Source organism: Coptis chinensis, chromosome 5, assembly GCF_015680905.1.
Source record: "Coptis chinensis isolate HL-2020 chromosome 5, ASM1568090v1, whole genome shotgun sequence".
In the NCBI taxonomy this organism is placed as follows: Eukaryota; Viridiplantae; Streptophyta; class Magnoliopsida; order Ranunculales; family Ranunculaceae; genus Coptis; species Coptis chinensis.
Genome location: NC_141460.1, coordinates 20,926,356 through 20,954,078, shown reverse-complemented (window position 1 = coordinate 20,954,078; position 27,723 = coordinate 20,926,356). Strand labels below are relative to the sequence as shown.

Below are 27,723 nucleotides of genomic sequence, written 5' to 3'. Positions count from 1 at the left end.
ACAGGCCAACAACTATGCCTGCTGCTAAGAGAACTGTGTGGATTGAAGCCATCGGTTGAAAGTGCAAACCGAAGACTTCTCAAATCAGCTGCAAACTCTGGCCAAGATTGATCAACGTGTCTCCATGCTTGGGAATCAGCTGGGTGACTCATTTGACCATCAACTACCTCTCTTTCATTCGCATGCCATACCAAATTCTTTGTCGTTTCAACAGATTGAAACATTTTTTTAAGTCTAGGGATTATTGGGAAATACCATAGTACTTTTGTTGGAACACCATAATTTTGGTCAGGATTATTCTTTTTCACCTTATACATTGACGCTCCATATGTAGGACAAGTAGTTCTATCCTTGTTTATTAAACCTCTATAGAGAATACAATCATTGGGACATGCGTGAATCTTCTTATGCTTTATTCCAAAAATAGACAAAGTTTCATTTGCCTCTCTCATGGTTAAAGGCAGCTCATTGCAATCTAGGAGCATATCCTTAAACAGAGCCAACACCATAGAGAAGCTTTTATCAGACCACCCACTCATTGCCTTCACATTGAAAAGCTTAACCAGAGATGATAACTTGGTGTATTTTTACACCCGTCGCATAAAGGTAAATCAGCTTCTTCAATCAGTTCACAAAGTTTTTCAGGGTTCCCCATGAAAGTCTCCTGAGTGACCTCAAACATTTTTGCGATGTTTGCGGCCTCATCTAGTCCACCCTTATCAAAACCTTCCTCTGACTCCCTACTCGATGCTAACTCCTTTGGAGCATCTTCTCCATGCCACACCCATGTGCAATACATCTGTTCAATCCTTTTCGTTCTCAGATGACGTCCCACCTCTACTATATCAAATTCGTACATATTCCCACATTCAATGAATGGACAGGGTATACAATTCTTACGTTTTGCATTATTAAAAGCAAATGTAAGAAACTGTTTAACACCTTCTACATATTCAGTAGAAAATATATCTCTCGACATCCATGACTTGTCCATCTCAGGCTACCAAAACAAAATACGATAAGTCCTTATCGTCGACAAACAAGCAAATACGAAAATAGAGTTAACTGAAAAAGATAGTCTAGTTTAAAATGAAAAAACAAAAAATCATGTTAGATAACCATTTGTGAAACTCTGTATAGCCCCTAAAGTAAACCTTCTTTTCATAAACAAAAAAAAACACTAACGACCACCTCAAATCAGGAATAAAACACAAATTGTAAAAAAAAAATCAAATCAAATGAAAACCCATACCTGGATATTGTTGTTTGATACACATAGAAATCCTAATCACAATCAATTGAAATTCCCCTATTCCAACAAAAATATTGGTATAGAACTTAAAAACCAAAACTTTTTACTGCAACAAGTTCAAAATCGAAGATAGATAAAGAACTAACCTTGTCCGTCTTCAATTACCGCACTGAATTTTAGAGAGGTAATAAATTTTAGATCGAGAATGAGTGAAGAGAGAGTCGTGAGGTATTGATTTAGGTTGAGAGAGTCATGAGGAATTGATTTAGGTTGAGAGAGTGAAGATAGAGTCATGAAGTGTTTTTTGTTTTATTGGTTCTGTACCTATGAGAGTTTGAATTGAAGAAAGCTCGCGAAAGTGTTTTTTTTTTCGTGTCTGTATACTTAGAGAGTTTGAAGAGTTTGAACGAAGTGGGAGTTTAGTGAACGTGGGTGTGTCGTGTTTCTTGTTTTTAGTGGAGTTGTGGGTGTGGACCAAAAACTACCTAGGTCATATAATGGTCAAACGGTCACTTACGAGTTGGATAATACGTAACTATTTTAGTGAAATAATCACAAATAGTTCTCCACACATATACACCTTCTTTAGAAAAAAACCATTTGTGACCGTTTCGAAAACGCACGTCACTAAAAACTTTTTAAAACAGTCACAAAAACCCTTTTCTGCCATTTGTGACCGTTTCGAACAGAATAGTCATAAATACCATTTTAAAACATTCACAAAAAGCCTTTTTTCTACTAATGGACTATCTGAGTGGTGGACAAATAAAGGATCATTAGAACCTGGAGGAGAGTCATTATTGGTGTTTGAGGCATCGACCATTGAGAATTGAGAGGAGATGGAAGTTTAGAGTGGTTAGGGTTAGGATTTGGATCAAAATTATGCTAATATCATGATAAATTAGAGAGAGATTTGAGAATATTTACTTGATTGATTTCTAAGGAGATTACAATTGTTTATATAGAGATTACAAGTTTCTAAATAGGAACAAAACAAACGGTGCAATGTATTTGACTCGAGGTGCGGGCGCGCTATATCTACTGGAAGATTGTGAAGCACGAGGCGCGGGCGCGCTCTAATTGTGTTTTGGGTTATTTAGACTTTGGTCCTACTATGAATAGCGAAATTAGGCTTTGGTCTTACTTTTCAAATTTATTAAGCTTTGGTCCTACTTTTTTCTTTGATTGTGAATCAATATAGTTGACCCTGGTCAAGCTGCTTGTTATTTCAAAATGGGCAGAATAACCCTCCTGCATTTTGAAAACTATCAACGACACATAAATCCTCATCCAAGACCAAGGAAGAATTCACTCAATTCACTCAATATTTGGTTTCACCAGCACTAACTTGTTGCTGCCACCGCCACTACCACCACCAATCCTCCACCAACACCACCGTCTCTCTACAACCATCGTCACAATCTCTCCACTGATATAAAACCCGACCTTGCTACTGTTGCACCACCATCGTTTCGCCGCGCCACCGCACCACCTTGAATCACCTTCCCAACCCCAAACCCCCAAACACAGACCCCGACCACCTTCTCCCCCAAAACACCCGACCATCATCTCCCCCAAAAAAGAAACTTGAAGCGCATGGTTAATAGGTTAATAGGTTGAGAGGCTTTTGATTTGGTTAATAGGTTGGGTAAGATTGGAATTATTCCGAATTTGTTTGCTTACAATGCTTTGATCAACTCTCTTTGTAAACAAGGCAAGTTGGATGAAGTGCAATCACTATTTAGAAAGATGAGGGAGAAAGGTTTGTCATCCAATGATATCACTTATTCGATTTTGATTGATTAGTTTTGCAAAAATGGAAAACTCGATGTTGCATTCTATTTGCTCGATAGAATGATAGAGGAAGGAATAAAGCTGACTGTGTATCCCTACAATTCTCTCATCTGTGGGTGTTCTAAATTTGGGAATCTTAGCAAAGCAGAAACTTTGCTTGACGAGATGGTAAAAAAGGGATTACCACTGATAGTTGTAACTTATACATCGTTAATTAGTGGATACTGTAGGGAAGGAGTTGAGGTGGTTTATGATGTGGCGGGTGGAAAACTTGAGATTTCTGTGTCTCCTAACCAAACACATTGAAGAGTAATGTTGCCATTTTAAAAATACAAATAGGTTGACCAGGGTTAACTATATTGACTCACAGTCAACAAACAGATGTAGGACTAAAGCCTAATAAATTTGAAAAGTAGGGCCAAAGCCTAATTTCGCTATTAATAGTAGGACCAAAATCTAAATAACCCTTGTGTTTTGAATAGAGCGCGTGCGCGCTTTGCACTATGACGTGATGAACAACTTCTAGCACTGTGTCTCATGCCTTTTGGGGCTTTGGTACACTGGGGCTTAAGAATCAATGGTATTATAAAAGGCTTGTGCCTCGAGGCTTAAGCTTTGAGGTGCTATGATGTTTAAGAGCATCTTTAGCAGTGATATCAACCTAGCATCAAACACCAAATTCTAAACCAAACACCAAATGCTTAAGAATTTGGTGTTTTTTCAACTTCAGGAGAGCTACATGTTGATGAAAACACCAAAAAAACACCAAACCAAACACCAAATCGACCAATATTTGGTTCCAGGTTTGGTGATGTATCAAATCACTTACGCGGTTTTAGCTCTAGCAAAACCGCGTGGGCTTGGGCTGCTAAATGGGCTTCTATGGCGCGGTTTTGCCAAAACCGCGCGGTTTTTCTAAAACCGTGTGCTCTCAATTACAACAACGGGCAAAAAACGGCTATATCTTTCTAACCCTATAAATTGAAACACTCACCCCATATTTTTACACTCACTTCTTTTCTCTACTCTCTACTCTTTATTCTCTACTCTTTACTCTCTATTCTTAAAACAACAATGAGTCAAGAACCAAAATCAAAATCAAGAGGGGCTTCATGGATACAAGAAGAAGATATTGCTCTCACCAATAGTTGGCTACAAGTTAGTCAAGATGGTGTAGTAAGAAATGAGCAAAAGTCGAACGATTTTTGGGCTAGAATTCTAAATGCATTTCATGCAAATTTAGGAAGAATGACCGAATGCAACTTGACGGGTATGAAACACCGTTGGTCTATTATTCAAGCTAATATCAACAAGTTTCATGCTATTCTTTATAAAATTCAAGTATCTCCTCCAAGTGGCTATAATGACAATATGATGGTAAGTATTTACTTTTTATTTGTTATTTTGATTAACAAATACATTTTTCAATTCTAATTTAGTTTTTGCTTAATTGGTAGGTTGAGGAAGCAATAAGTGCATATGCGATGCATAATGGGGTTTGGAAGTGGATGAAATGCTATAATATGGTGAAAGACTCACCCAAATGGAAGAGGCTACAGTTGAGAAATGATTTGCATCCCACCAAAAAGTCGAAGTCAAACAGTGGGGAAGGAGGTTCATCAATTCCAATATCATCTGCGACAACTCAATCAATGGATTATGATCCACACCAAGTTCATGGGCTTGAGGATAGACCCCTTGGAAAGAAAGAAGACAAAAAAAGAAGGCAAAAAGAGAAAGAAGAAAGTGATTCTAAAGTGGAGGAATCCGCTAAGAAACTTGATGATTTTCTGATGGAACTTTCTAAAACCACCAAAGAAGGCTATGAATTGGAAGCTCAAAGACAGTTGAAGAAAGCTGAGATGGAATTCGAAAAACTTCAATTGAAGAAAAGTTTGATGGATTGGAAGCTTCCAATCTAAAAAGAAAAACTTTAATTGAAGAAAGATGCACTCCGAGTTCGAGAAGATGAAAATGATGCGAAAATATTAGGAATGAAATTAGAAGGATTACCCGAAGACGAGCGCGAAATTTGGCAACTCAAAAGGGCAGAAATTTTACTAAAAATGAAGAATCGACTTGGCAATATCACTGGTAGTAGTCAAAGTAGTGCATAGTCTAAATTTGAGTTTATATGTCTTTTAATTTGAGTTTGTATGTTTTTTAATTTGAGTATTTTAATTTGTCTTTTAATTTATGTATTTTAATTAATGACGTACTTTAATTTAAGTTTGTATTTAATTTTAATTAGAATGTACTTTAATTGAATATTTTCTTTTAATTTAAAGTTGATATCATTCTAAAAAAAATTTGTATTTTCAAAATTCTCATATACAGAAATCCTTTCATAAAACCACAAATACATAGAAATAAACTTGGAACACAAATACATAGAAATTGAAATGATAAATAAACACAAAGTCTAAATGAAGTGCAAATAAAAATAGAAATCAAGTCCGCCCACGCCTACTCCACAAATGCTCGACCAAGTCATTCCTCAATCTATCATGAACAACTTTTGAACAAACCCTCTCGACGCCAGATGCCCAACGAGATAGAACAAAGTGGCGTTGATCTTCAGGAGCACCTTCTCTACTTGGCATTTCCAAATCAGGAATATACTGCGGGATATCCGTTTCACGTTCATCTTCCACAATCATATTGTGTAAAATAATGCAAGCCCTCATAACAGTAGCCATGTTCTCCAAATACCATAACCTGCACGGATTCGCTAAAATAGCCCAACGCGACTGTAATATACCAAACGCCCGCTCTATGTCTTTTCTAGCAGCTTCTTGCTTCTTTGCAAAATGTTTGTCTTATGTAATAGTCGGTTTAGCAATCGTTTGAATCAAGGTGACATAATTAGGATAAATACCGTCAGCCAAGTAATAGCCCATATCATAATGATGGTCATTCACAGTGTAGTTACAAGGAATAGCTTCATCATTGACTATATCATCAAATATTGGTGAGCGGTCAAGCACATTAAGATCATTGTGAGAACCCGCCATTCCAAAAAAAGCATGCCAAATCCATGCGTCACGATCGGCAACTACCTCCAAAATCACGGTTGGTTTATGCTTATGGCCAGTGTGAGACCCTTGCCACGCGGATGGGCAATTCTTCCATTCCCAGTGCATGCAATCAATGATTCCTAGCATTCCAGGCCATCCGCGTTCCTCAGGCTCTTTAAGCAAACGTTGAATATCTACAGCATTTAGTTTGCGCATGTATTCACCTCCAAAAATTCTAATAATTCCATCACAGAAATAGCGCATGCATTCATGAACAGTTGGCTCAGCAACATGTAACATATCATCTACTAGATCAGCGGCAGTCCATAAGCAAGCATTCATATAGCAGCAATTACTTTTATTTTTGGGTTACCCGCACAATTAACTTTTTGTTGAAAATATGGTACATTATGATTAAGATGATTGAAAATACGAGTAAATAATGATCCACCCATACCTAAATCGGCGCCGAAAAGTCGGGTCACGAAAATATAGGATTTGGCGCTCGAAGTAGTTAGCATTTACACGAGCGGTGTTGCCTCAGATTGACGATTCTTATATTTTCTTCCTTTCTTGAACCACCATGTGGTCTATAAGAAGACTCCGCTTCTTGCTGACGCAATAAACTCAGACGATGTCGAACTAAAGGTAGAGCAATAGCCACTAATTTGCGAGTTTTAACTGCAGTGTTATCATTTGAAGAGCTTGAGCTCGAACTCGAGCTCGATGAAGAATCAGAAGAAGATGAATGATCCATTGAAAAAATCTTCAAGAGTTTTGGTAGGATTTTTTTTTGCTCAAGGAGATGAATTTAGATGAGAGGGAACATGAAAAATAAAAATAACATCGCAAAACCGAGAGTTAAATGGTTATAGCACGCAGTTTCTGGAAAACCGCGTAGGTTTGAACCTGTATGATAGGCTTCTATGGAGAGGTTTTAGTAAAACTGCGTGGCCTATATGGCGCGGTTTTGCCAAAACCGCGCAGTTGTTTGGTGTTTTTTTGATGTTTCTCCTAAAGTTGCTTGGTGTTTTTTTGGTTTGGTGTTTTTTTGGTTCAAAATTTTGTTGTGTTTTTGGTTGCTCTGCTAAAGATGCTCTAAGCCTCGATCACTAGCATGGATTGACTCTACGAGAGATAAACAAAAAATGACTTTTATTTATTTATTTTTATTTTTTACCCTAATAACTCTCTTTGAAGAGAGCTCGAATCTCTCCCGATTTCGATTCGTTGCATTCTATGGTAGAAAAATCTTTTTCAACGCCAGTCCATCTATACCAACAAATCAACGTTCATTAATCTATTTGGGTATGTGCTAATTTATAGTGTATTTTGTTTCATTTTCAAATGGAAACTTTTAACCTTTTTTAATTAGTTTTTTTTATTGAAGCTTATGCCTCTGAGGCTCTGGCGTCTAGGGGGTTGTGATGTGTTTCTCTAAACACCAATTCCATACAGAGTAGGAACACATATAAAGAGGATCCAAACTATAAATAACTTTGAAAAGACAAATGTGAAGATAGAGGATATGTACTCTTTTTTGGCAATGTGGAGGAGGATGGGGATCATTTGCTTGTGAATGGTATTTTGATTGATTAGTAGGGTTTAAAGTTCTTTTCTCTTCCTTCAAAAAGACGTGGTGGTTTGTTTCTTCAAATATAAAAAACACTAAGTTACATTGACACGGATAAGTGTGTTTGTATCCGACAAGGACACGTGGACACGTATTTGTAGTAGCCATATTCATGACCACTTACGTCATATGTAGAAGAGGCCCAAGAGTACAACACTGAGAGAAAATGAAAGCACCAGAATATAACCTAACAAAGAGTGAGAGAGAGAGAAGTGGACCTTGTATGGTATTGGGTCAAAGAGATGGGCCCAATATCAGATAGGTCCAGGGGATTGACCTAAAATGAGAGAAGGAGAGAGAGGAAAGAGGAGGAAAAAAGGAGGCAGCTCTGGGAAACAGGAGAGAGAAAGAGAAAGGAGAACTACGACACAGCTTGATCCTCCAAGAAGGGCTCGGGGGTACGTAGGCAACCCAAATGGGTTCAACTGATCAATTCAAATTGCGATTATTTCTTGTCTTCAGCATGAAACTGAGGAGTGGAGACTTGCCAGATTAGTGTGGCTGGATGAAATGGGATCATACAATATTGTTTTTAAAATATGGCATATCCATATAACATAGCAAAAAAGCCTTAGAGAAGACATCATTGTATGGGTTTTAATTTTCATATTCACTCTCCACAAAAGGAATTTTGTTGTAGCACTAGTACCGAAATCTCAAGAAGAAGAGAGGATATATATTAGGCAAAACCATCTTAATGGTTACCCATATATTAAGTGATGGAATCAAACCCTTGAGAACATAGTTGAATGGTTAGCCTATGATTGCTTGGTATGCAAGTAATCAGTCTTGCCATAGGAAACTAAATCTTGGTATGCAAGTAATCAATTCTTGCCATAGGAACCTAACTGTCATCAGTGAACCCATCCAGGCTATCTAGAATAGAAGTTTGCATAATGAATAGGTTTCCATGAACCAAGATGTAATTACACTTCCGATCCCATTAGTAATCAATTATCTCAAGAATGGAAGCTACCTATGTCATAAAATGGGAAGGAATCCTTCTACGGATCCATTTATAAGATTCCAAGTCTAACCTGGAATTTTTTCTTAGATCTGGACTTGGGTAGATTCCAAGTCATGCCTACGGAGGTTAAGCGTCCTGCTCCCTTGCTCTAGTTCCTGTCATTTGGAAGCAATGCTTCTGGATGTGCAACAGCAACAGCACCTGGATCTGGATCTCCTTAAGAACCTCATCCTTTTAATAACGACATGTCACATGTCACTTTACTCTCTCTCTCTCTCTCCGTGTGTGTGTAGAGTCCCTTAACAAATTCACGTGTATAAGAATCTCAATTATCTACCACACGAAAGAAAGTGAGGGGAAATAAAAACTTTCCTCTGTTGATTTGTTGTTTAGGTTTACGAAATGAATATTTTCCCGAAGAAAATGAAACATTTCCCAGATTAGACCTAACTTTCCTAGATATTATTATAGCCTACAAAAGACAATCTATATAGAAGTTATTGCAGAAGATATGATCTGATGACGCTTATTGAAGCTTGTTCTGATAAATAATTATCACAGGATAGTAGGAGATAAAAGCTTGTCGAGCTTTATCTAAAAAGAAAAATTCATCATTAGATCAACTATTTTCAGAGAAGGAAAACTCATCTATCTTTGAAGTAAGTGATATCTGATAAGAGCTTGTTCGGATAAATAACTATCACATGAGATTGGTATCAAGGTGGCTCTTACGGAGATTGATGTTAGAACTATAAGGAATATTCATCTCCAGCCTCCCAACTTCTTGTTAAACTTCGCGATAGAAGTATAAGTGAAGCACTCGATCAGTACTTACATGAATGATCAAAATAGTCTCGTCAATGCTCTGCAAACAGCGAATGCCAAAAATGTTGAGGCACATAAATCCAAACCGATAGAGCTATATAGACAAGAAATAAAATACAAATGGCCTGAAAATAAAGCAACCTTAAGATATCAAAATCCAAAAGGCATCGTCTAATAGCGATGCAACAATTTCACATGTGGGCTTCACGGGATACTCCATCCATGAGTCATAAGCCTGGATGTATAAGACTATGCAGAACAAGCCATCAGCTGAGGCAAACGAGATGCTGCATCCAAAGTGGGGCGGGGCCACTTCGAATAGACTGAGTGATTCACCATGAAGGATTATGTTTTTTTTATTACAGTGTTATAGCTCTTCTCTACGACACTTATACACAGCATGTACATCTGCTCGTGTTTTGTTCAATAGAGCTTCTGTTACAACCCTCTTCTTCTTATGAGCACTATTCCCTACCTCAGCCTTCTCACTCTCCACTTTCTTCCTAGGTCTACTCTTCCTCTAGGTTAATGAATCTGCCCCCTTTCCTCTCACCCACTATTACTCTTTATACCTTTCTTTCCATCCATCATGGCCCTCCACCTGTCCCTCCATCTCGCGGTCCTCTTAGCTCCATGTGTAGGGTTTCCGTACCGCGACCCCACGCTGTCAGCCCTATCTGGTGGATCGCGGACTTAGGTGTTATGCTGACCCGGCCCATCTCACCATTCATATTCCGGTGATACATCCTGCTACTACAGATGCCCCCTCTCGAGTCCGCGATAGTATCTCGGTCGGGGAGTCGAGAGTTCTCCACATTAACCTTTCCAACCGTAGCCTTTCGTCTTCCTTTCACCGTTGGATTCACGAGTTTCCATGTGATTACAGCTGACGCCCCCTCGTTTCTTGTGCATCCACGCGTCCATCACTAGCTGGTTCCTTTTGGTGTCCCCTTGATTTCAGCTCCCCTCAAATTACCTTTTTACCCCCTCCTCTTATAAAAAGCCTGCTCGATTTTTCCTCTCTCACCTAGCTTTTCTTTTGCCTTTCAGTTCCTCTCAACCTCTCCTTCTACCCTTCTTCTTGTTTTCCAAAGACCGGTCGCTCTCCTTACGTCTTCTCCGGTTTCTTCATGAAATTCTTGCTCCGGCCGCTTCCTCTTACCTCAGGTTGGTATCCTCTTCTCTCTAGCTCCGTTTAATTGCTATATTGCGCATTTCTCCTTTGTCCTTGGTCTTAGAATCTGTTCATCTTCCCTTCCTTCTCCGCCTTGTTGTGACTGAGTGTCTTCCACTCCAACCACGATGTCGGCTCCGAGATCCGCCACTTCTTCCTCTTTCCAGTCCCGTAGCCGTGCTTCCCCCCCTCTCCCCGACCAGACCGAGGCCCCTTCAACCTCTGGGCAAGCTTTTGCCCTCCCGCCGCCCCCACCACGCAGCCGTAGACCTAACCTTGAGGCTGTTAAAGCGGCTTATGGGATACCCGCTGACGTCATCTTAGAACATGTGCCTGACCTAACTCATTTCCCGCATCTAGTTCCCTACAGGCCGGGGTGCCTTGTGGCCACGGTAGGACAGATTGTTGCCGGCCTGCATTTGCCCATCACCCGTCTTGATGTCGAGGTGTGTAATCACTTTAACATCCCCCCTTGCCAAGGCATCGGCAACTTCTGGAGGGTCATGTATGCCACGAACCACTACAACCGTTCCAAAGTACCCAAGATAACGGTTCGCGACATGACCGCTCACTTCTTCATCAAAAAGAGCACCAAGGATGTCAGTGTCGGCTATCACTCCTTTTGTGTCCGTCCTAGAAAGCGGCATTTTATTCTTCGTGTCACTTCCTCCGACAAACTGTGGCATCACTACCCTCTTTATATCTCAGGCAATTTCCTCTCCGCATATCTTCCATCCGAACTGAATCTTAACCACTTGGCTTTTCTTCCTAGTGGTGAGTCTCTCTCTTTATCTACACCCCTTGATGTATATCTTTTGGTTTCTCAATTGACTTGACAGCTTTCTTTTTCAGGTTGGCGCCCCGACTCAAAGTCGCGACCTTACGACCACATTTCCTCTACCACTTTCCGGAAGATTCGCGACACTGACTCCGCTTCGCCGCCGTGATACTTGGGATTGACCCTGCAACCGCCACTCCCCTATTGTCCGATCCTGAATTGAAATCCATAGGAAAATACTGCGCCCCATTTTTCCGTCCTCCTCCCCAAAGAAAGCCACGTGACACTCCACCCCCTAAGGGAAAGCGCCATACCACGAAACCCCCACTCCGTCCCAAGCCTGTTCGCAAGAACCCTTCTTCCTCCGCAGCCCCTACTCCCTACCAATCTCTGACCACTTGGGAAGATCAATACTCATCCTCTCATTCCCCTTCCACCGCCTCTCAAGCTTCAGACATGGGTGTTAACAAATGCAAACTCTTCGACAGTGACTCGGACGAGGATGTCGTCCCCATTATCGCCCCCTCGCCCGCCATTCCTCTCTCTCCCCGGCCTCCAAACGTCCACGGCCCTCAGCTCCTGAAGAGGGTCCCCCAGCTACAAACACATCTCCACCTACCGCGCTTCCCCATGCGGTACAGCGGCCCGGGAAGGAGGTAGCGCCCCGGACTGATAAGGGGACCGCTGGACCCGTTCCTCCGTTCTGCCCCGCTTTCAAACTTCGCAACCGCAATCTAACCATCAACGACTCTGCCTTGGAAAATCCGGCGGTGGCTTCCTCCCTATTCTTTGGGTCTCATCTCCCCAAAGATATGGCATACGCTGAGGGGGGCACCTTTGAGTCTCACCGGACTTCGTTCTACACCGGCTGGGAGAAGGTAACCCTTTCTTTTTACTTAAGTATCTCTCTTCCCTTTCTCTGAGTATTCTAACTCCTATTCTCTTTTCCAGATGAGTTTGGATATCTCCTTCATGATCCGCGGCCTCTTTGGTGCCAAGGCGCGGATCGATGAGCTGGACAAGGAAGTTGCCCATTTGGAAAAGAAGAAGGCGGCCGCGGACATGGACAAGCTCAGGGCCCAGGACGAGCTTAAAACTGCATAGGCCGCCCACCTTGCTTACATGGACAAGGTTAATGACCGCTTGAGTAATCAGCGCGAGACCCTCCAAGAAAAGCACGCCACGCTTGCTGGGCCTCCCTCTCGGCCGAGCATCGAGGGAGGTATCGGCTCTTCTTAACCAACATGAGGCCGATATGGACGAGCTCCGGGACAGCTTTCGGGCCCAAGCTGAAAAGAGGGTGGCCAAGAAGGTCAAGGAGGAATTTGATCGGCTCACCAAAGAAGGTCGTCTCCTTCCCGAAGCCCCTGTCGCTGCTCCCCTATCCGAGGTCTCTGTGCCCATTCCAGCCTCCACTCCTGAAATGCAAGAGGCCGCTGCGTTGGTCTCCGGGGCGATAGATAAGGCTGCGGATGAAATTATAGCAGAAGCCGTCGAGTCCGTGATCCGTGAAAGTGTTGCGGCTTGAAAATAGCTTGTTTATGCCCTGGCTAGGCTTCCTTTGATGCTACTTTGTCATACTATTTTTGCTACCTTTTGTTGTATTTTCACCCCCTCTAGTTGGGATGTTCATATTATGTTATGTTTGTTCGTCTGGATTGTTTCTGTTGATACTCTTACTCGTGTATGAACCCAACGCAATATCCGGACCCTATTAGTGTATTTACCCCCATTGGTTGGGAATATTTGATTTGTTTGCCCCATGCCCAGACCAGGCCTCCGCCACTCTCTCTACCTCTGGCAGGCACTCTGCCTGTGGCGCGCGGAAGCCTCTTCGCTTCCGTTTGCCTCTATCTCACATAGGTCCGGGGCAACTCCTCTCACCCCGGCACTGTGGGACCTCATCTACGCGAGGCAACTCATTTTGCCCCACTAAAGTTTGGACCTCTTGTCCTTGGAGGGCTCACCCCCTCCCTTCCCTTCACTCTGAGGGGCAATGAAAACTCATGCAATAATATTTAACTCAGAAGTGCTACGGTTTTATATATGTACAGATAGCTCATGCCATTTCCAGTTTCTCCCATTACATTTACTCGTGAAATTTTTTCAGCAACCTTACATTCCATGGCCTATCCATCGCTGTGCCCTCCACAGTTTGTAACCTGTAGGTGCCTGTTCCCCCCACCTCGACCACCACGTATGGCCCTTCCCATGTCGGACCCAATTTCCCCTCGCTAGCTTTCTTGGTGCTGGGTGTCACTCGCCGAAGCACCTTGTCTCCCACCATAAATTTCCTCACTCTCAGTTTCTTGTTGTACTGCCTTTGCAGACGGCGCTGATATTCTTCCAGTTTGACGCGCGCTGTGTCTCTCCTTTCTTATGCTAGATTCATGTCTCTGGCCAGAATGCCCCAGTTTGACCCATCATTTACAGCCGCGGTCCTAGTGGTTGCTGCCACCATTTCTGTCGGTATCACGGCCTCTACTCCATACGCCAATGCAAAAGGGGTCTCCTTGGTCGAGGTTCGTGGGGTTGTCCGATAAGCCCAAAGCACCCGATTTAGTTCGTCGGCCCAGGTCCCCTTCTTGCCCTCCAGTTTCCTCTTGAGATTGTTAAGTATGGTTTTGTTAGAGGATTCCGTTGTCCGTTTCCCTCGGGGTTGTAGGGGGCCGAGAATCCCTGTTTGATGTGATATGTTTGCAGAAAATTCTTAACCCTTGATCCCGTGAACTGGGTTCCATTATCCGCAATGATAGAATAGGGCACCCCGAAACGGCATATGATGTTTTCCCACAAGAACTTGATCACTTGCACCTCTTTCACCTGCTGCAATGGCACTGCTTCGATCCACTTTGTAAAATAGTCCGTCGCGGCCAATAAGAATCTTCTTTTACCGCGAGCCATGGGCAGCGGTCCCACTATGTCAAGGGCCCACATCGCGAACGGCCACGGGCTAGACACACTGTGCAGCGGCTCTGTTGGGGCCAATATCAACTGACAAAACCTCTGACACTTCTCACATTTTTTGGCGAATTCCACGGCATCTCTTTTCATGTGAGGCCAGAAGTAGCCTTGTGTTAGCAACCTGTGTACCGTTGTTCTGCCCGCCGAGTGGCTCCCACAATCCCCTTTGTGCAACTCACTGAGCACCTCTTGAGCCAGTTTCGGCCCCAAGCATCTTAACAACGGTCCATTGAAATTCCTCCGATATAATTCCCCTCCCACCAACGTGTATCTTCGTGATGTCTGTTCCAACTTTCGTCTTTCTCTGGGACAAATCCCCTCACCCCCTATCAAAAACTGCTTGATTGGCATCACCCATCCATCGTCACCTTTCGCGGTATTCATCACTCCCAATGCTTCCTCGACACTTGGCTTGTCCAACTTCCTCACTTCTAGGGTCCTTTCCTCGGACCCTGGCATGGCCGCCGCTACATACGCCAGAGCGTCTGCGTGGCGATTCTCCCCTCGGTTCAAATGTACAAAGCGGATTTTTGCGAACTTCGATGCCCAGCTTCGCAGGACTCCCAAATATCTTGCCATCCTGGGGCACCTCGCCGTGAACCCTCCATTTGCCTGGCACACTACCAAATTAGAGTCGGAGTATACAGTGAGTTCCTTCACCCCCAGGCCCTCTGCCATTCTCATGCCGGCGATTACAGCCTCATACTCCGCTTCGTTGTTCGATGCTGCGAAACCTAATTTCATTGTCATCTCTAGCCTGTTGTTGTCTGGCGTGACCAATACTACACCAATTCCGCTGCCAGCATCCGTCGCTGACCCATCCGCAAACACTCTCCAACCGTTTCGTTCGTCCCATAGGTTCAAGCTATCCAGCTCCTCTTCCCTTTCTGGTTCCAAAACCATCTCCTCCCCCCATGTAGGATCCTCTGCGGGGAACTCTGCCAAGAACTGCGCCACTACCTGAGCCTTCTCCGCTGTTCTCACCTGATATTGGATGTCATACGAACTTAGCATCACGGCCCATTTCAACATTCTTCCCGACTTCTTTGCTCTCAAAGCCCGCTTAAGAGGCAAGTTCGCGGAACACGATCAACTGCGCGTGGGCTTCAAAATAGGGCTTCAACTTGAGCTGAAAATATCAAGGCGTGGCGCATTTCTCCACCCGATCAGATCCGGTTTATGCATCCAACAACGTCTTACTCTGAAAGTATACTGGCCTTTCTATCTTATCCACTACTCGAACGAGGACCGAGCTGATTGCATAATCTGTGACCCCCAGGTACAAATACAATTTTTCTCCCTCTTCGGGCCGCGACAACAGCGGCATACCCTCTAAATACCTTTTAAGCCCCTGGAATGCCTGTTCACATTCTGCCGTCCATGTGAAATCTGTGGTGTTTCTCAATAGTCTGTACAGCGGCCTACATTTGTCGGATGATTTTGAGATGAACCTGTTAAGAGCCGCGACCCTTCCAGCCAACCGCTGCACCTCCTTCACTGTCTTTGGTGATGGCATCTCGACCAACGATCTTATCTGCTCTGGGTTGGCCTCTATTCCTCGCTGTGTCACAATATACCCCAGAAATTTCCCTGTGGCGACTCCAAATGTGCACTTCTCGGGGTTGAGTTTCAAGTTGTGTGTTCCAGTATCTGAAATGTCTCCTCCAACCCTTCCAAGTGCTCTGCTCGACATACTCTTCTCCACCATATCATCGATGTATATCTCAATGCCTTTTCGGATCTTGCCCTCGAACATCTTCTCTCCCAAGCGCTGAAAGGTGGCCCCCGCATTTTTTAATCCAAATGGCATTCTAGTATAGCAGTATGTGCCCCCCTCCACTACAAAGGCCGTTTTTTTCTGATCAGGTCCATACATTGCCACCTGATTGTACCCCATAGACGCATCCATAAATGAGAAGAAGCTGAACCCCGCCGTCATGTCTACCAACTCATCCACTCGCGGCATTGGATAACTGTCCTTCGGACATTCTAAATTTACGTCTATGAAGTCCACACACATCCGTACCTTTCCATTTTTCTTCGGGACCGCGACCACATTGACAACCACCAGTGAACTCCACCTCCCTTATTATCCCCGCACCCTTTAGCCTCGCAACCTCTTCTCGGATTCCTTCTGCATATTTAGGCCTCATGCTTCTCATCTTCTGTCTCACTGGCTTCGCGTCCTCCCTCATGTGCAAGCGATGACACACAAACTCTGGATCTAACCCAGTGACATCCTCTATCCCCCATGCAAAGACGTCTCTGTTCTTCACCAAGCATTGGACCAACCTATCCTTCCATTCTTCTGTAAGACTCGACCCTATCGATGTGAACTTTTCCTCTTCGCCCTCTCCCAAGTTTACTATCTCTATCTCCTCTAAAGTCTTGGGATCCTCCTCGACCTCCCCTCCTTCCTCCACGGCCCCGCACTGTAATTGCTATGCCGGCCTCTTCCTAGAGCTCGTCGACTCCTCTTCTGGTCCGCGGGACATCCTCTTGATTGTATTCTGGTGACTGTTCTTGGATGCCACCTGATCTCCGCGGACCTCATATGTTCCCATTGGGGTGGGGAATCGGATAACTTGATAGTAAGTCGACGGCACCGCCCTCATCTCGTGTATCCATCTCCTCCCCAGGATTGCGTTATATTGGGAATTGGAGTCGACCACCATGAACCTTGAGAACACTGTCACGGGCCCCGTTGTTATTGGTAGCAGAAGTTCCCCCATAGGCTCTGTCACACTCCCATTGAATCCATACAAATTTATCCGCGGAGGCCTCAGTTGCCCCGGGTTGATCCCCATATCCTCAAGAGCTCCTCTGAATAGCAAATCCACGGCACTACCACAGTCTATCAGGACCCTTTTGACCACATAATTGACCATCGCCACTGTAATAACCAACGCATCCTCGTGTGGCGTATCCACGCCTCGGAGGTCTGCCTTGGAGAACGTGATTTTCTCCTCCCTCCCGCCATTGAATCTGCTCAGTATCTCGCCTGCGTGGGACTCATTGACTGTTGGATACTTTCCCCCTCCTCGACCTTATCCCGGTGGGCATTGTGACTCAACGCTTCTCCACTGAAGATAACATTTATGGTTCCCAATATTCGTCCCGCGGCAGGCCCGGGCTCCCGGTTTAGGTTTTCCCCAACGAATTCCCTCAGCATCCCCTTCTCTATTAACCTCTGGACTAACCAGGCATAACAATCATTGGTTTCGTGATTGCGCACTTGGTGATACTCACAGTATGGCTTGTTGGGCATTTCGGCCGGAATGGTTTGCGGCCCTTCATATCCTTGCACATTTTTAATCAGCGGTAGTATCTCACTTAACGGTTTCACCAACGGGACATGTTCCACCTCGCGGTATGGCTTCCGCTCCCTTTGCTCTCTCCGCGCTATCTCCCTTCCTCTTTCCGGCCTTGAGGACTGTCCGCAGTACCTCTCCCCGCCTCAGCTACTTCCCTCGGTCTTTCTGCGTTCACCCCCTTTCTCTACCGCTGTTACTGTCTTGGCTCCTTTCTTCGACTCCTTCTGCATGGTGTCTTCATATCTTATATACTTCTCTACCCGCGGATATAACTCGTGCAATGTTGCTATCTCGTTCTTCGCCACGGACTGATGAACTGCCGTTCCAGGTCGCAGCCCCCTTTCGAATGCTATTACCGCCGTCCTCTCATCTAAATTCTCTACCTTTAGGGTCTTTGCCTTGAAGAGACACAGGTACTCTCTGACCGATTCTGCGGATCTCTGTCTAACGTTAAATAGGGCCGCGATGTCCACAACCCTCCTCTTCTGATGTATAAAGTGGTCAACAAACGCCTACTCTAACTCTTGGAAATTGGTTATGCTCTTCGAAGGCAACCGGTAGTACCAGTCGGAAGCCCCACCCTTAAGACTGGCCGGGAACATCATGCACCGCAGACCATCATACCTCGCCTCTTGCCAAAGAGGCATCTGCTGTCTAAAATGATGGATGTGATCTGCCGGGTCACCCGTTCCATCATATCTCTCGAATCTCGGCTGATTAAAGCGCTTTGGTACCTCCGAAGTCCATATCGCATCTGCAAGTGGGTTGCGGTTCAGCCCCGCCACCACTTGGCTGGCCGCGCCTGTTTGAACCCTCGTTTGTTGAAGATTCGCCACTCGGTCACTGTTAATCATTTGTTGCACTTGTTCAGCCGTTAACCCGGTCACCGGATTATCCACCAGGGTCGGTCCTTGTTCCTCTTCGTCCTCCACCTTTTCATTCTCTGCTTCCTCCCCTGTTTCTTCCTCGGTCTCCTCCTCCACCCTCTCCTTCTCTCTTCTCAGCTCCTCATTTTCCTCCCTCAGCCTTTCAATCTCTTCCCGCATAAGCCGCGCTTCTTCTTCTGCTCTTCCCTCCTCTCGACCTTCCCTTTCTTCTACCACCGCTTCCGGCATCTGTTCTGGGACCCTTATCTTTCAAGGCCTACCCGCCGCCTTCTTTGGTGCCATTTCTACTTCTCCCCACAGACGGCGCCAAATGTTACAACCCTCTTCTTCTTATGAGCACTATTCCCTACCTCAGCCTTCTCACTCTCCACTTTCTTCCTAGGTCTACACTTCCTCTAGGTTAATGAATCCGCCCCCTTTCCTCTCACCCACTATTACTCTTTATACCTTTCTTTCCATCCATCATGTCCCTCCACCTCCCCCCCATCTCAAGGTCCTCTTAGCTCCATGTGTAGGGTTTCCGTATCCCACCCACGCCGAATTCTATCTGGTGGATCGCGGACTTAGGTGTTATGCTGACCCGGCCCATCTCACCATTCATATTCCGGTGATACATCCTGCCACTACAGCTTCTAGGGTGAGCAACACCCGGTGCGCAGGAAGTCCACTTGTTTTTTTTGAGTCCTATTACTGACAGACCCCATATTGTGTTGGGCAGATCCCAAAAAAAAAAAACAATTATAACAAGTGTGTCATTGGTCCCAAAAAGTCTTAAAAAAACAATTATTACAAGTGTGTTATTGGTCCCAAAAAATTGAATTCGAAAATCCCAAGCTTAAATGACCCGGTTAGGTCGTTCATTGTGCAAACCCAATGATATGGCCACACCGTTTGAACTAAGTCTCCAATGATATGGCCACACCATTTGGACTAAGTCCCAAATGACTTGGCCACACTGTTTGGGACTTAGTCCAAACGATGTGCCTACACCGGTCAAGAGGCCAAAAAACATAACTTTATATTTTTTCAAAGTTCAAATCCCAAACGGTGTGGCCATATCGTTGGGGACTTAGTTCAAACGGTGTGGCCATATCGTTGGAGACTTAGTCCAAACGACTTGGCCAGACCGTTTGGGACTTAGTCCAAACGGTGTGGCCATATCGTTGGAGACTTAGTCCAAATGGTGTGGCCACACCATTTGGGATTTGAACTTAGAAAAAATATAAAGTTCTGTTTCTTGGCCTCTTGACCGGTGTGGGTACATCGTTTGGACTAAGTCTCAAATGGTGTGGCTAAGTCGTTTGGAACTTAGTCTAAACGATGTGGCCATATCGTTGGAGACTTAGTCTAAACGGTGTGGCCATATCATTGGGTTTGTACAATGAATAACCTAGCCGGGTCGTTTAAGCTTGGGGTTTTCGAATTCAATTTTTTGGGACCAATGGCACACTTGTAATAATTGTTTTTTTTGGACTTTTTGGGACCAATGACACACTTGTAATAATTGTTTTTTTTTGGAGTTTGCCCAACACAATATGGGGTCTATCAATAACAAATACCTTTTTTTTAGTATTTTTTTTGGTAACCGGCTATGCAAGTTTAATGACATTTAGTTAAAATGGCGAAAACATAATTTACAATGTAGATTTTACTTTAGATTAGATTTCAATGTACATTTACATTAACCATTTCAACATAACAAAATTATTATCGGTTTTCCTTGTCCCCTAACTTCGTTTAATACATCCATCAACCGTGGATCGATTTCCTTGTTAATTGAATCAATTTCAATTAGGAGGATAGAGGCAAAACATCCGTTGGTTTCAATTGTAGGAGTTCGCAGTTACTGGTCAAAATTTCATCTTGCATTCTTACACACTATCAACCTTTACAATAACAATAAGGTTAGTAAACTGGTTCCTCAATTGGAAGAAAGATTTTTGAAAAGTGTTTGCAATTCAATTTGCAATTTGTGTTATAATGTGTTGAGTTGTTAGGGTTTCTTAATTTTGGAGATTCATTCCCATCCCATGAATGACGTATGATATATTCTATGTATATGCCTTCTAAGAACGAATGGTATATGTAATATATCATTCTAGTGGATAGTTCATAAACATTCTCACAAAAATAGATGAATGAAACATTCTCCCAAAAATAGATGAACGATAGATGACAAGTATCATCCTTGTTGGACAACATTCTCCCAAAAAAGGAGGGGTGCATTCTATCTAACTGCCTTAACTTCTAAGAAGAAATGGTACATGTAATATATCATTGTAATGAATAGTTCAGACTTCAGAAACATTCTTGAGGCAATAATGAATGATAGATAACATGTCTCATCCTTTTTGGACAACAAAAAAAGAAATATGTCTGGATGGGGTTGTAAACCAATATTAAGAAAGAAAATTGGTGCAATAACCATTATGGCACTACCCTTTTACAAAATGGGTGCCAACTCGTTTTGTTGGGGGTTATTGGTCGCACCCCCTCTCTAATGTCTTACAAGTATTACCATTTTGAGGGCATAGAATTGTGTAAATTTGTGCTAAAAGTCTCTACTTGTTTTATGTAGTGATCCTACATACCATGAATCATATCTCCAGCGACGACGAAAAATGGCTTAGAAATATATGTTTTGACAGTTTTACGTGTGAGAAAATGAACGAATCAAATGTTTTCATGGTTGATAGTGAAAATGATGAAGTTACAGACACCAGTGATACATCCGTTAGTAGGTCAGAGGCTGACAGACTTTATAAAGAAGACAAAACAACTTTTTATTCTTTGCAGTTCAAAACTTCGGAGGAGGCGCACTAGAGGATGTTACCCCCTCTTCCAAATATAAATGGGTATCAAATGTCTCCTTAGCATTTTGTGCCGCAAAGAATCACCGACTCTTAGTTCCAAATGGATTTCAATCTTGAAGGACCTTCGTTATTTAGATCTGTAGAACTATTTAAAAGAGAATGAATTGGTGATATAAAAAATATATAGCTGATGAATCCTTTATAATGATTATGCCAAGATAGTGGGCCTTAGTGTTCGTAATGATACTTTCAGAATTCTTGATAAGAGCTCAAAACTGTAGTTTTAACCCCTTAATAGTATTATATTTAGGTTAGTTATGTTTATAATAAATAAGAGTTAGTACTGTTTACGTGTTTTTGTGTATTACAAGTCTTAGAATCAATTATATGAAGAAATACGTCACTTTTGCAAGAGAAATGAGTCAAATTGCTTGCTAGAGATGTTATATGGTTAAAGCCCAAGTTTCAAAGAGAAAAACCCTTTTAAAGCCTAGTCAAAGCTAGAAAGTCAAAGTCAACTCGGGTAGAAAAAGAACAAAAAAGTCAACATAATTTCAACAGGCCGTATCATTGGACTCAGACCTTGGAATTGGGTCTATTATATGTTAAAACGACCGGCTTGGAAAGGGCTTTCTAATGGTATATGCCTAAATCCAATCAGAGTAGTAAACATAAATGAAAAAAGTGTTGCAATAAATTTTAACAGAGAAACACTTTTTGGACTTAAGTAATTAGGTTTTGGGCTTGATTTAGTGGCCTAAAACACAGCTCCAAAGCATATACCCAAAATTGTAAACCTAACCCTCTCCTATATAAAGAAGAATAAAGAAAAACTCTATTCGCTCTCTCTCCCTCCTACTTAGTTTAGTTTTAATTAGGGTTCTTATTATTTCTCCACCTTCTTTCCTACCTCTTCTAATTAGTTTAGTTTTAATTAGGGTTTATGTTTCTTGCCTTCAACCTCCATGAAAACACCATAGTTTCATTAAATAAGTTATTTCTCTTTCTATTATGTTTTCTTCTTATTCTTTTGTTCATGATAGTCTAATGAATCATAGCTAAGCCTCCATTAGAGGGGTTTTGATTGAAGCTTTGATGAGGACTTGATATTTTAGTATATAGTAGTTGTATTAAAGAGCTTCAAGTCTAGGTTTTTCTATTTAGCAATAAGTAAAATAAACCTAGACTAGAGGATAGTTCATTCACCATGAGAATGGGTTTCAACTTTCTCTCATGGTAATTATTATTTGGCTAGAGATACCATGTGTAATTAGGGATAATAAAGACCTAACTTTTATGTTTGAACCTTGTGTGAAAACATAAAGATTAGGGTTTGCAACAAACTCTATACTAGCATGTTAGGGATTAATCAAGGTGGATTCGAATCCCTCTAATTCTTTTTTCATAATCACAAGTTAATATTTATTTGCCCTAGTTTAATTTAGAATAGATTCAATTTAGTTTTCACCATGTTAGTTCCATTTAGAAACCATTGCTCTCACGTTGTTTAATTGTTCACCATTAGTTGAATTAGTTAATATCTAAGTAATTAGGAGTGGAACGAATTCTTTACTCTAGTTATATATATTACATGATTAATTAAGAGTAGAACTTTGATATAAGCAGCTAGAAAAATAGTTTAGTTATTCCTAGTTGTCTTTAGCATTAAGTAGGAGTAAAAGATAATATCTAGTTTATCAGTTCGTAAAAATGGTGATCATGTTAAGCGAAGATATTTGTGCTCAGCGGCAGGTGAACGAGATCCAAAGCATCTTATACCAAGGAAATGCAAAAAAGCACCCAAAGCAATCACTCGATTTAAATGTGAAGTTCGTTTTGAGGTTAGTTATGATTTCCAAGCAAAGTTGTGGATTGTGAAAGATTTTGTTGAGGATCACACACATTCACTTGTGCCGTATCTAAGCTTAATGTTTTGCCAATCACATAGAAAAGTGTCTTAATCAACATGATTTGGAATATGCTAGGTCTCTGAATGATGTGGGTATTAGTCATTGCAAAATAATGGATATCTTTGTACATAGAGCTAGATATTTCTCAAATGCTTACTTTCTGAAGGAAGACTTGTATAATAAATTGGGGTATTGATAACTATCATTTAATAGATGTAAAAACAGTGTTTAAAATAGTACTAAGTCATGCATATCAATATATAATAATACTCTCAAATATCATGTGATAGAGGGGAGTAATCGTGTTCTCCACTCTTGCTTGCACGTACTTGTAACGAATATAGACTAGCTAACTATTGAACTAATAAGAGAGTAATATGTGATGTGAAAACATTAAATAAGATGTCAAAACAGTAGATATAATGATGATAAAAGAGTATAGAGAAGATTTAATCCACCAAGCAATTCAATTGATCATTAGATTGATTATCGAATTGCCTATTGATCCCTAGTGAACACCAAGTCCTCTCGGATCAAGGCTTCACTAGCATGAGAGTTTAGCTCCACCATAAATCTCTTTGGTGGTGGCTTTAAACTCTAGTTCAACTCTTATGATCTTTATATCTAAACAATCATAAGAATCAAACATAAAATGCTAATACAAATCCACAACCATATTAATTACCAATCATCATCACATGGCTTCATAAACCTCCTCTAATGGAGGTTTAACCTTGTATCATAGGAATCATATTAACTAAAGATTGAATAGAAGACATAATTTAAAAAACAATAATTGAAAGTAAACTAAAGCTTTTATTGATGGGGAATAATGGAGGCTACAATTAAACTAAATTATTCTAACCCTAAAACTAATCTAAACTTAAAGAATGGGGTGCTGGAAGAGGAGTATTAAGTTTAGCCTTAACCCTCCTTATATAGGAGAGGGTTAGTGTTACATTTTCATGCTTGGGTTAAAAAGGGGGACTTTGTACCTCTAATATGAGGTTAAGTCTAAAGAGTTACAACTGCTGGAAATTACTTTAGTACCATTTTCATCCACTTTTATAACTCTGGTTGAGACAAACCTGGGTCCATTGGAAAGCTTATTTTGAGCCGGTCGTTTTTACATAAAGTAGGCCCAATTTTGAGGCCCAAGTTCAAAGATACGCCCATTTGAAGTTATGTTGACTTTTCTGTTCTTTTTCTACCCAATTGACTTTGACTGGGCTTGAAAAAGGCTTTTCTTCATGATTCTTAGGCTTTAAACGTAGAACTTCCTTAGCAATCATCTTGACTCGTTTTCCATGCAAAATGACATCTTTAAGCGCATAAACAGCTTTAAGACCTGAAATACACGAAAACACGTAAACAATACTAACTCTTATTTATTATAAATATAATTGGCCTAAATGTAATAATATTAAGGGATTTAAACTACACTTTTGGGTACTTATCAACCACCCCCAAATAGCATTTTGCTTGTCCTTAAGAAAAATGAGAAATAAAAATAGATAAGTGGCTAAAAATGTGGTCCTAACTAATCTCGTTCCGCAGAGTGCGATTGCATTGACCATATGCAATAAGGCCTTAAACCACTAGGAATTCCCCTGTGGACGAGTTATAGCTTCATGAGAGTTTTCCAGAAAAGATACTCACAAACTTCATTTATACTACAATGACTAAATAATAAAAGTAATTGTCCCTTAATTTTATCTCAGAATCTATACATATCACTAGCAGTTAAACAAGGATCATCAATTTAACTCCAAAATTAATACATGCATAATAATCAAATCATCTTAATATAAACAACTATACATTGAACTATGCAATGAAATGCAATGGCAGGTCCGTTTCTGAAACATTTGGGTAGCGTGCCTAAGTAGGTTTCCATAAGGAATGTGTCAAGACACATAACACTCTGATTTTTCCACTCAAGTTTGCTAACTCCAGTGTGTAGTGGGCACACGTTTCCTCATAATCTCAATGATAATCTAAGGAAGCCGAGGTCGATCAAACACATCTACCACTTACTATCACACCAAATTAATCCTAATTGAGCTAGAGGTCATTATTAGGTGATACGGGGATGAGGTGATGGTTTAAGAAGAAACAGAATGGATATTCAAATAAAGAAGTCTGAGATAATAGGGTCTTCAAAATATGTAACCAACTAAAGAAAACCTTGTTCTTACTTTGCTTCTACACTTTTGTTTCCATCCTTAGCCCTTTTGTTTTGGCTTTTGACTAATTTGATTATGTTTTTTTGAGTTCTAACTTTTTATTTTCAAGATGCTCATGCAAGATGTTCAAGAAAAGATGCAATGACTATTACCTACATATTAATCTAACTTTCAAAAATTAAATCCTAATTTAAGTACTATTTGAGATTTCTAGACTAATATCATCATGAAGAAGGGAACAATACCATTATCACTAAGTGCATAATATAAACTATTTTTATGATTTTATACTTTTTATACGACAAATAATACGTAATATACAACCTAATATGTGCTTAACATTTACAACATATTTTTATACCACCCTCAAACAGAATCATGCTTTGCCCCCAAAGTATGGAATGAAAATAAATATTGAGAGTACCATAGAAACGTGCTTGTAAATGGGAGCACCTGAAAAAGAAGGTTAATCTATACTAATATAAAGAAATAAAAACATAGGCAACTCCTATATGAGTTGCATGAAATAATAAATAGCACTTGGGACATAATCGGACTCTAACATAAATAAAATAATGATACTATATGTTCACACATGAAACATGCGCATATCATGACTCCTATAGGATTAGCTTCTGAAATTCAGCAAAATAGTGAAATTTCACAAAATTAAGGTACCTAATTATATTATGTATCAATATTTCGATATTTATACATGCAAATTTTAATCCGTGAACGTACAATGTGCTACAATTAAATATACCACCCCCAAACAAAATTGAATAACACAACTAAATTACTTAACTAATTAACCTAGAATCTACTGGAGTAAATATGACAGGCAAAAGAGTGGCAAAAAGTTTTGAAATAAAATACCAAAATACGCCACCCCCAAACAAAATTTGAAAACACTTTTTAAGTTTGAAAAATTTTGTTTGGCATATACTCCAAAAAGGTGGTATTGTACAAAACTTGGGTCTTTTAAAGTCAGATTCTCTAGACTTACTAATACATGTTTATGTTTTAATTTTTTATATGTTTGATTTTTGGAAAAACAAAATTACGATGAAGAAATAAAAATGGAACTCATGGTGTACTCCCATAATATAAGATTGGAATGGAGTACACCGAAGAGTACTATGAGTCTTTTATAGTCAGATGCTCGAGACTTTATCTAAAATATAATTAACATGCAGTTTACTATATATCAACAATCTAAATAGTTGTGGATCTTTCCATAAATAGTTAACACGGAATGCACTCTCAAATAGAATTAAGCACCAAGATTTTCTACGATGTGGTAGTAAAAATCCTAAACTTTAACTAGAATGTTTTCAACTACGCCTTTGGGATACTTAATTGAATGATCGACTAACTACAAAGTCATTTTGGTTGGTTTAAGTTGATGGAGACCTAATTGTTTATATAAATAAAAAGGGAGTAAGTTAACAGTTGTCCCTAGGTCTAATAGAGCAGTTGTTATGAAGTTATCACCTAAGGTGCATTGTACAGTAGGACGACCAGGGTCCTTGTAATTAACAATTTCGTTATGTTTAGATAAAGAGGGATATTATTCAGTTAAAAAGGCTTCATGGGGTATGTTGGTTTTCCTCTTCGTGGTGCATAACTCTTTTAGAAACTTAGCGTGTCTAGGTAAACTTTTTATAGCATCTAGAAAATGTAGGTTTATAGTCAGATTTTTAAACACTTCCCTAATCTCACACATTATTAGAAACTCGTCGAGTTCCTCATCTAGGTTGTTCACATCCACATAATTGTGGTATTCATCTACATCTTTGAGAAATTCATTTATCTTGTCCATTGTGAGATTGACTCCATCTGCCAAACTTAATTGAGATTCACATTGTGCTAAAGAAGTTACTTCCTTTAATTCTTGCACATTAACTTGTTCATGCCTTAGATTATAATTGTTGATTTCTATTGCCTCACTATCATCCTCTATAACAATATAAGGTTCCTCAATGGCATCATTCAAATTTATTGAGTTGTCATTCAAAACAAGTCTTAAAAAGTTGTTTTCAAGAATTTCCTCATCTAGGTAGGGTGTGGAGTCAATACAATGGTTAATGGGAGGGTCATGGAAAGTTAATGGTTCATGAAATTCAGGATAGGTGATAAAGACAAAATTTATGTAAACTAACTATCTATGCATAAACACAAATAATCAGTTAACTAAATAAGTGCTTAA

The 27,723-nt window shown here is 41.0% G+C and overlaps 1 protein-coding gene and 1 pseudogene across 1 annotated transcript; both read right to left on the bottom strand.

The window, feature by feature from the left end:
* Positions 1-544: 544 nt before the first annotated feature.
* On the bottom strand, positions 545-6,405 carry LOC147497055 (uncharacterized; annotated as a pseudogene).
* Positions 6,406-13,999: 7,594 nt separating this feature from the next.
* Positions 14,000-15,436, bottom strand: LOC147497054 (uncharacterized). Its single transcript, XM_086562743.1, has one exon. The coding sequence runs from the start codon at positions 15,434-15,436 to the stop codon at positions 14,000-14,002; it is 1,437 nt and encodes a 478-aa protein (XP_086418869.1).
* Positions 15,437-27,723: the final 12,287 nt, after the last annotated feature.

What these genes read in the sequence shown, in the direction of transcription:
- LOC147497054 (XM_086562743.1), bottom strand. Translation starts at nt 15,436, where the DNA reads ATGTTGAAATGGGCCGTGATGCTAAGTTCGTATGACATCCAATATCAG.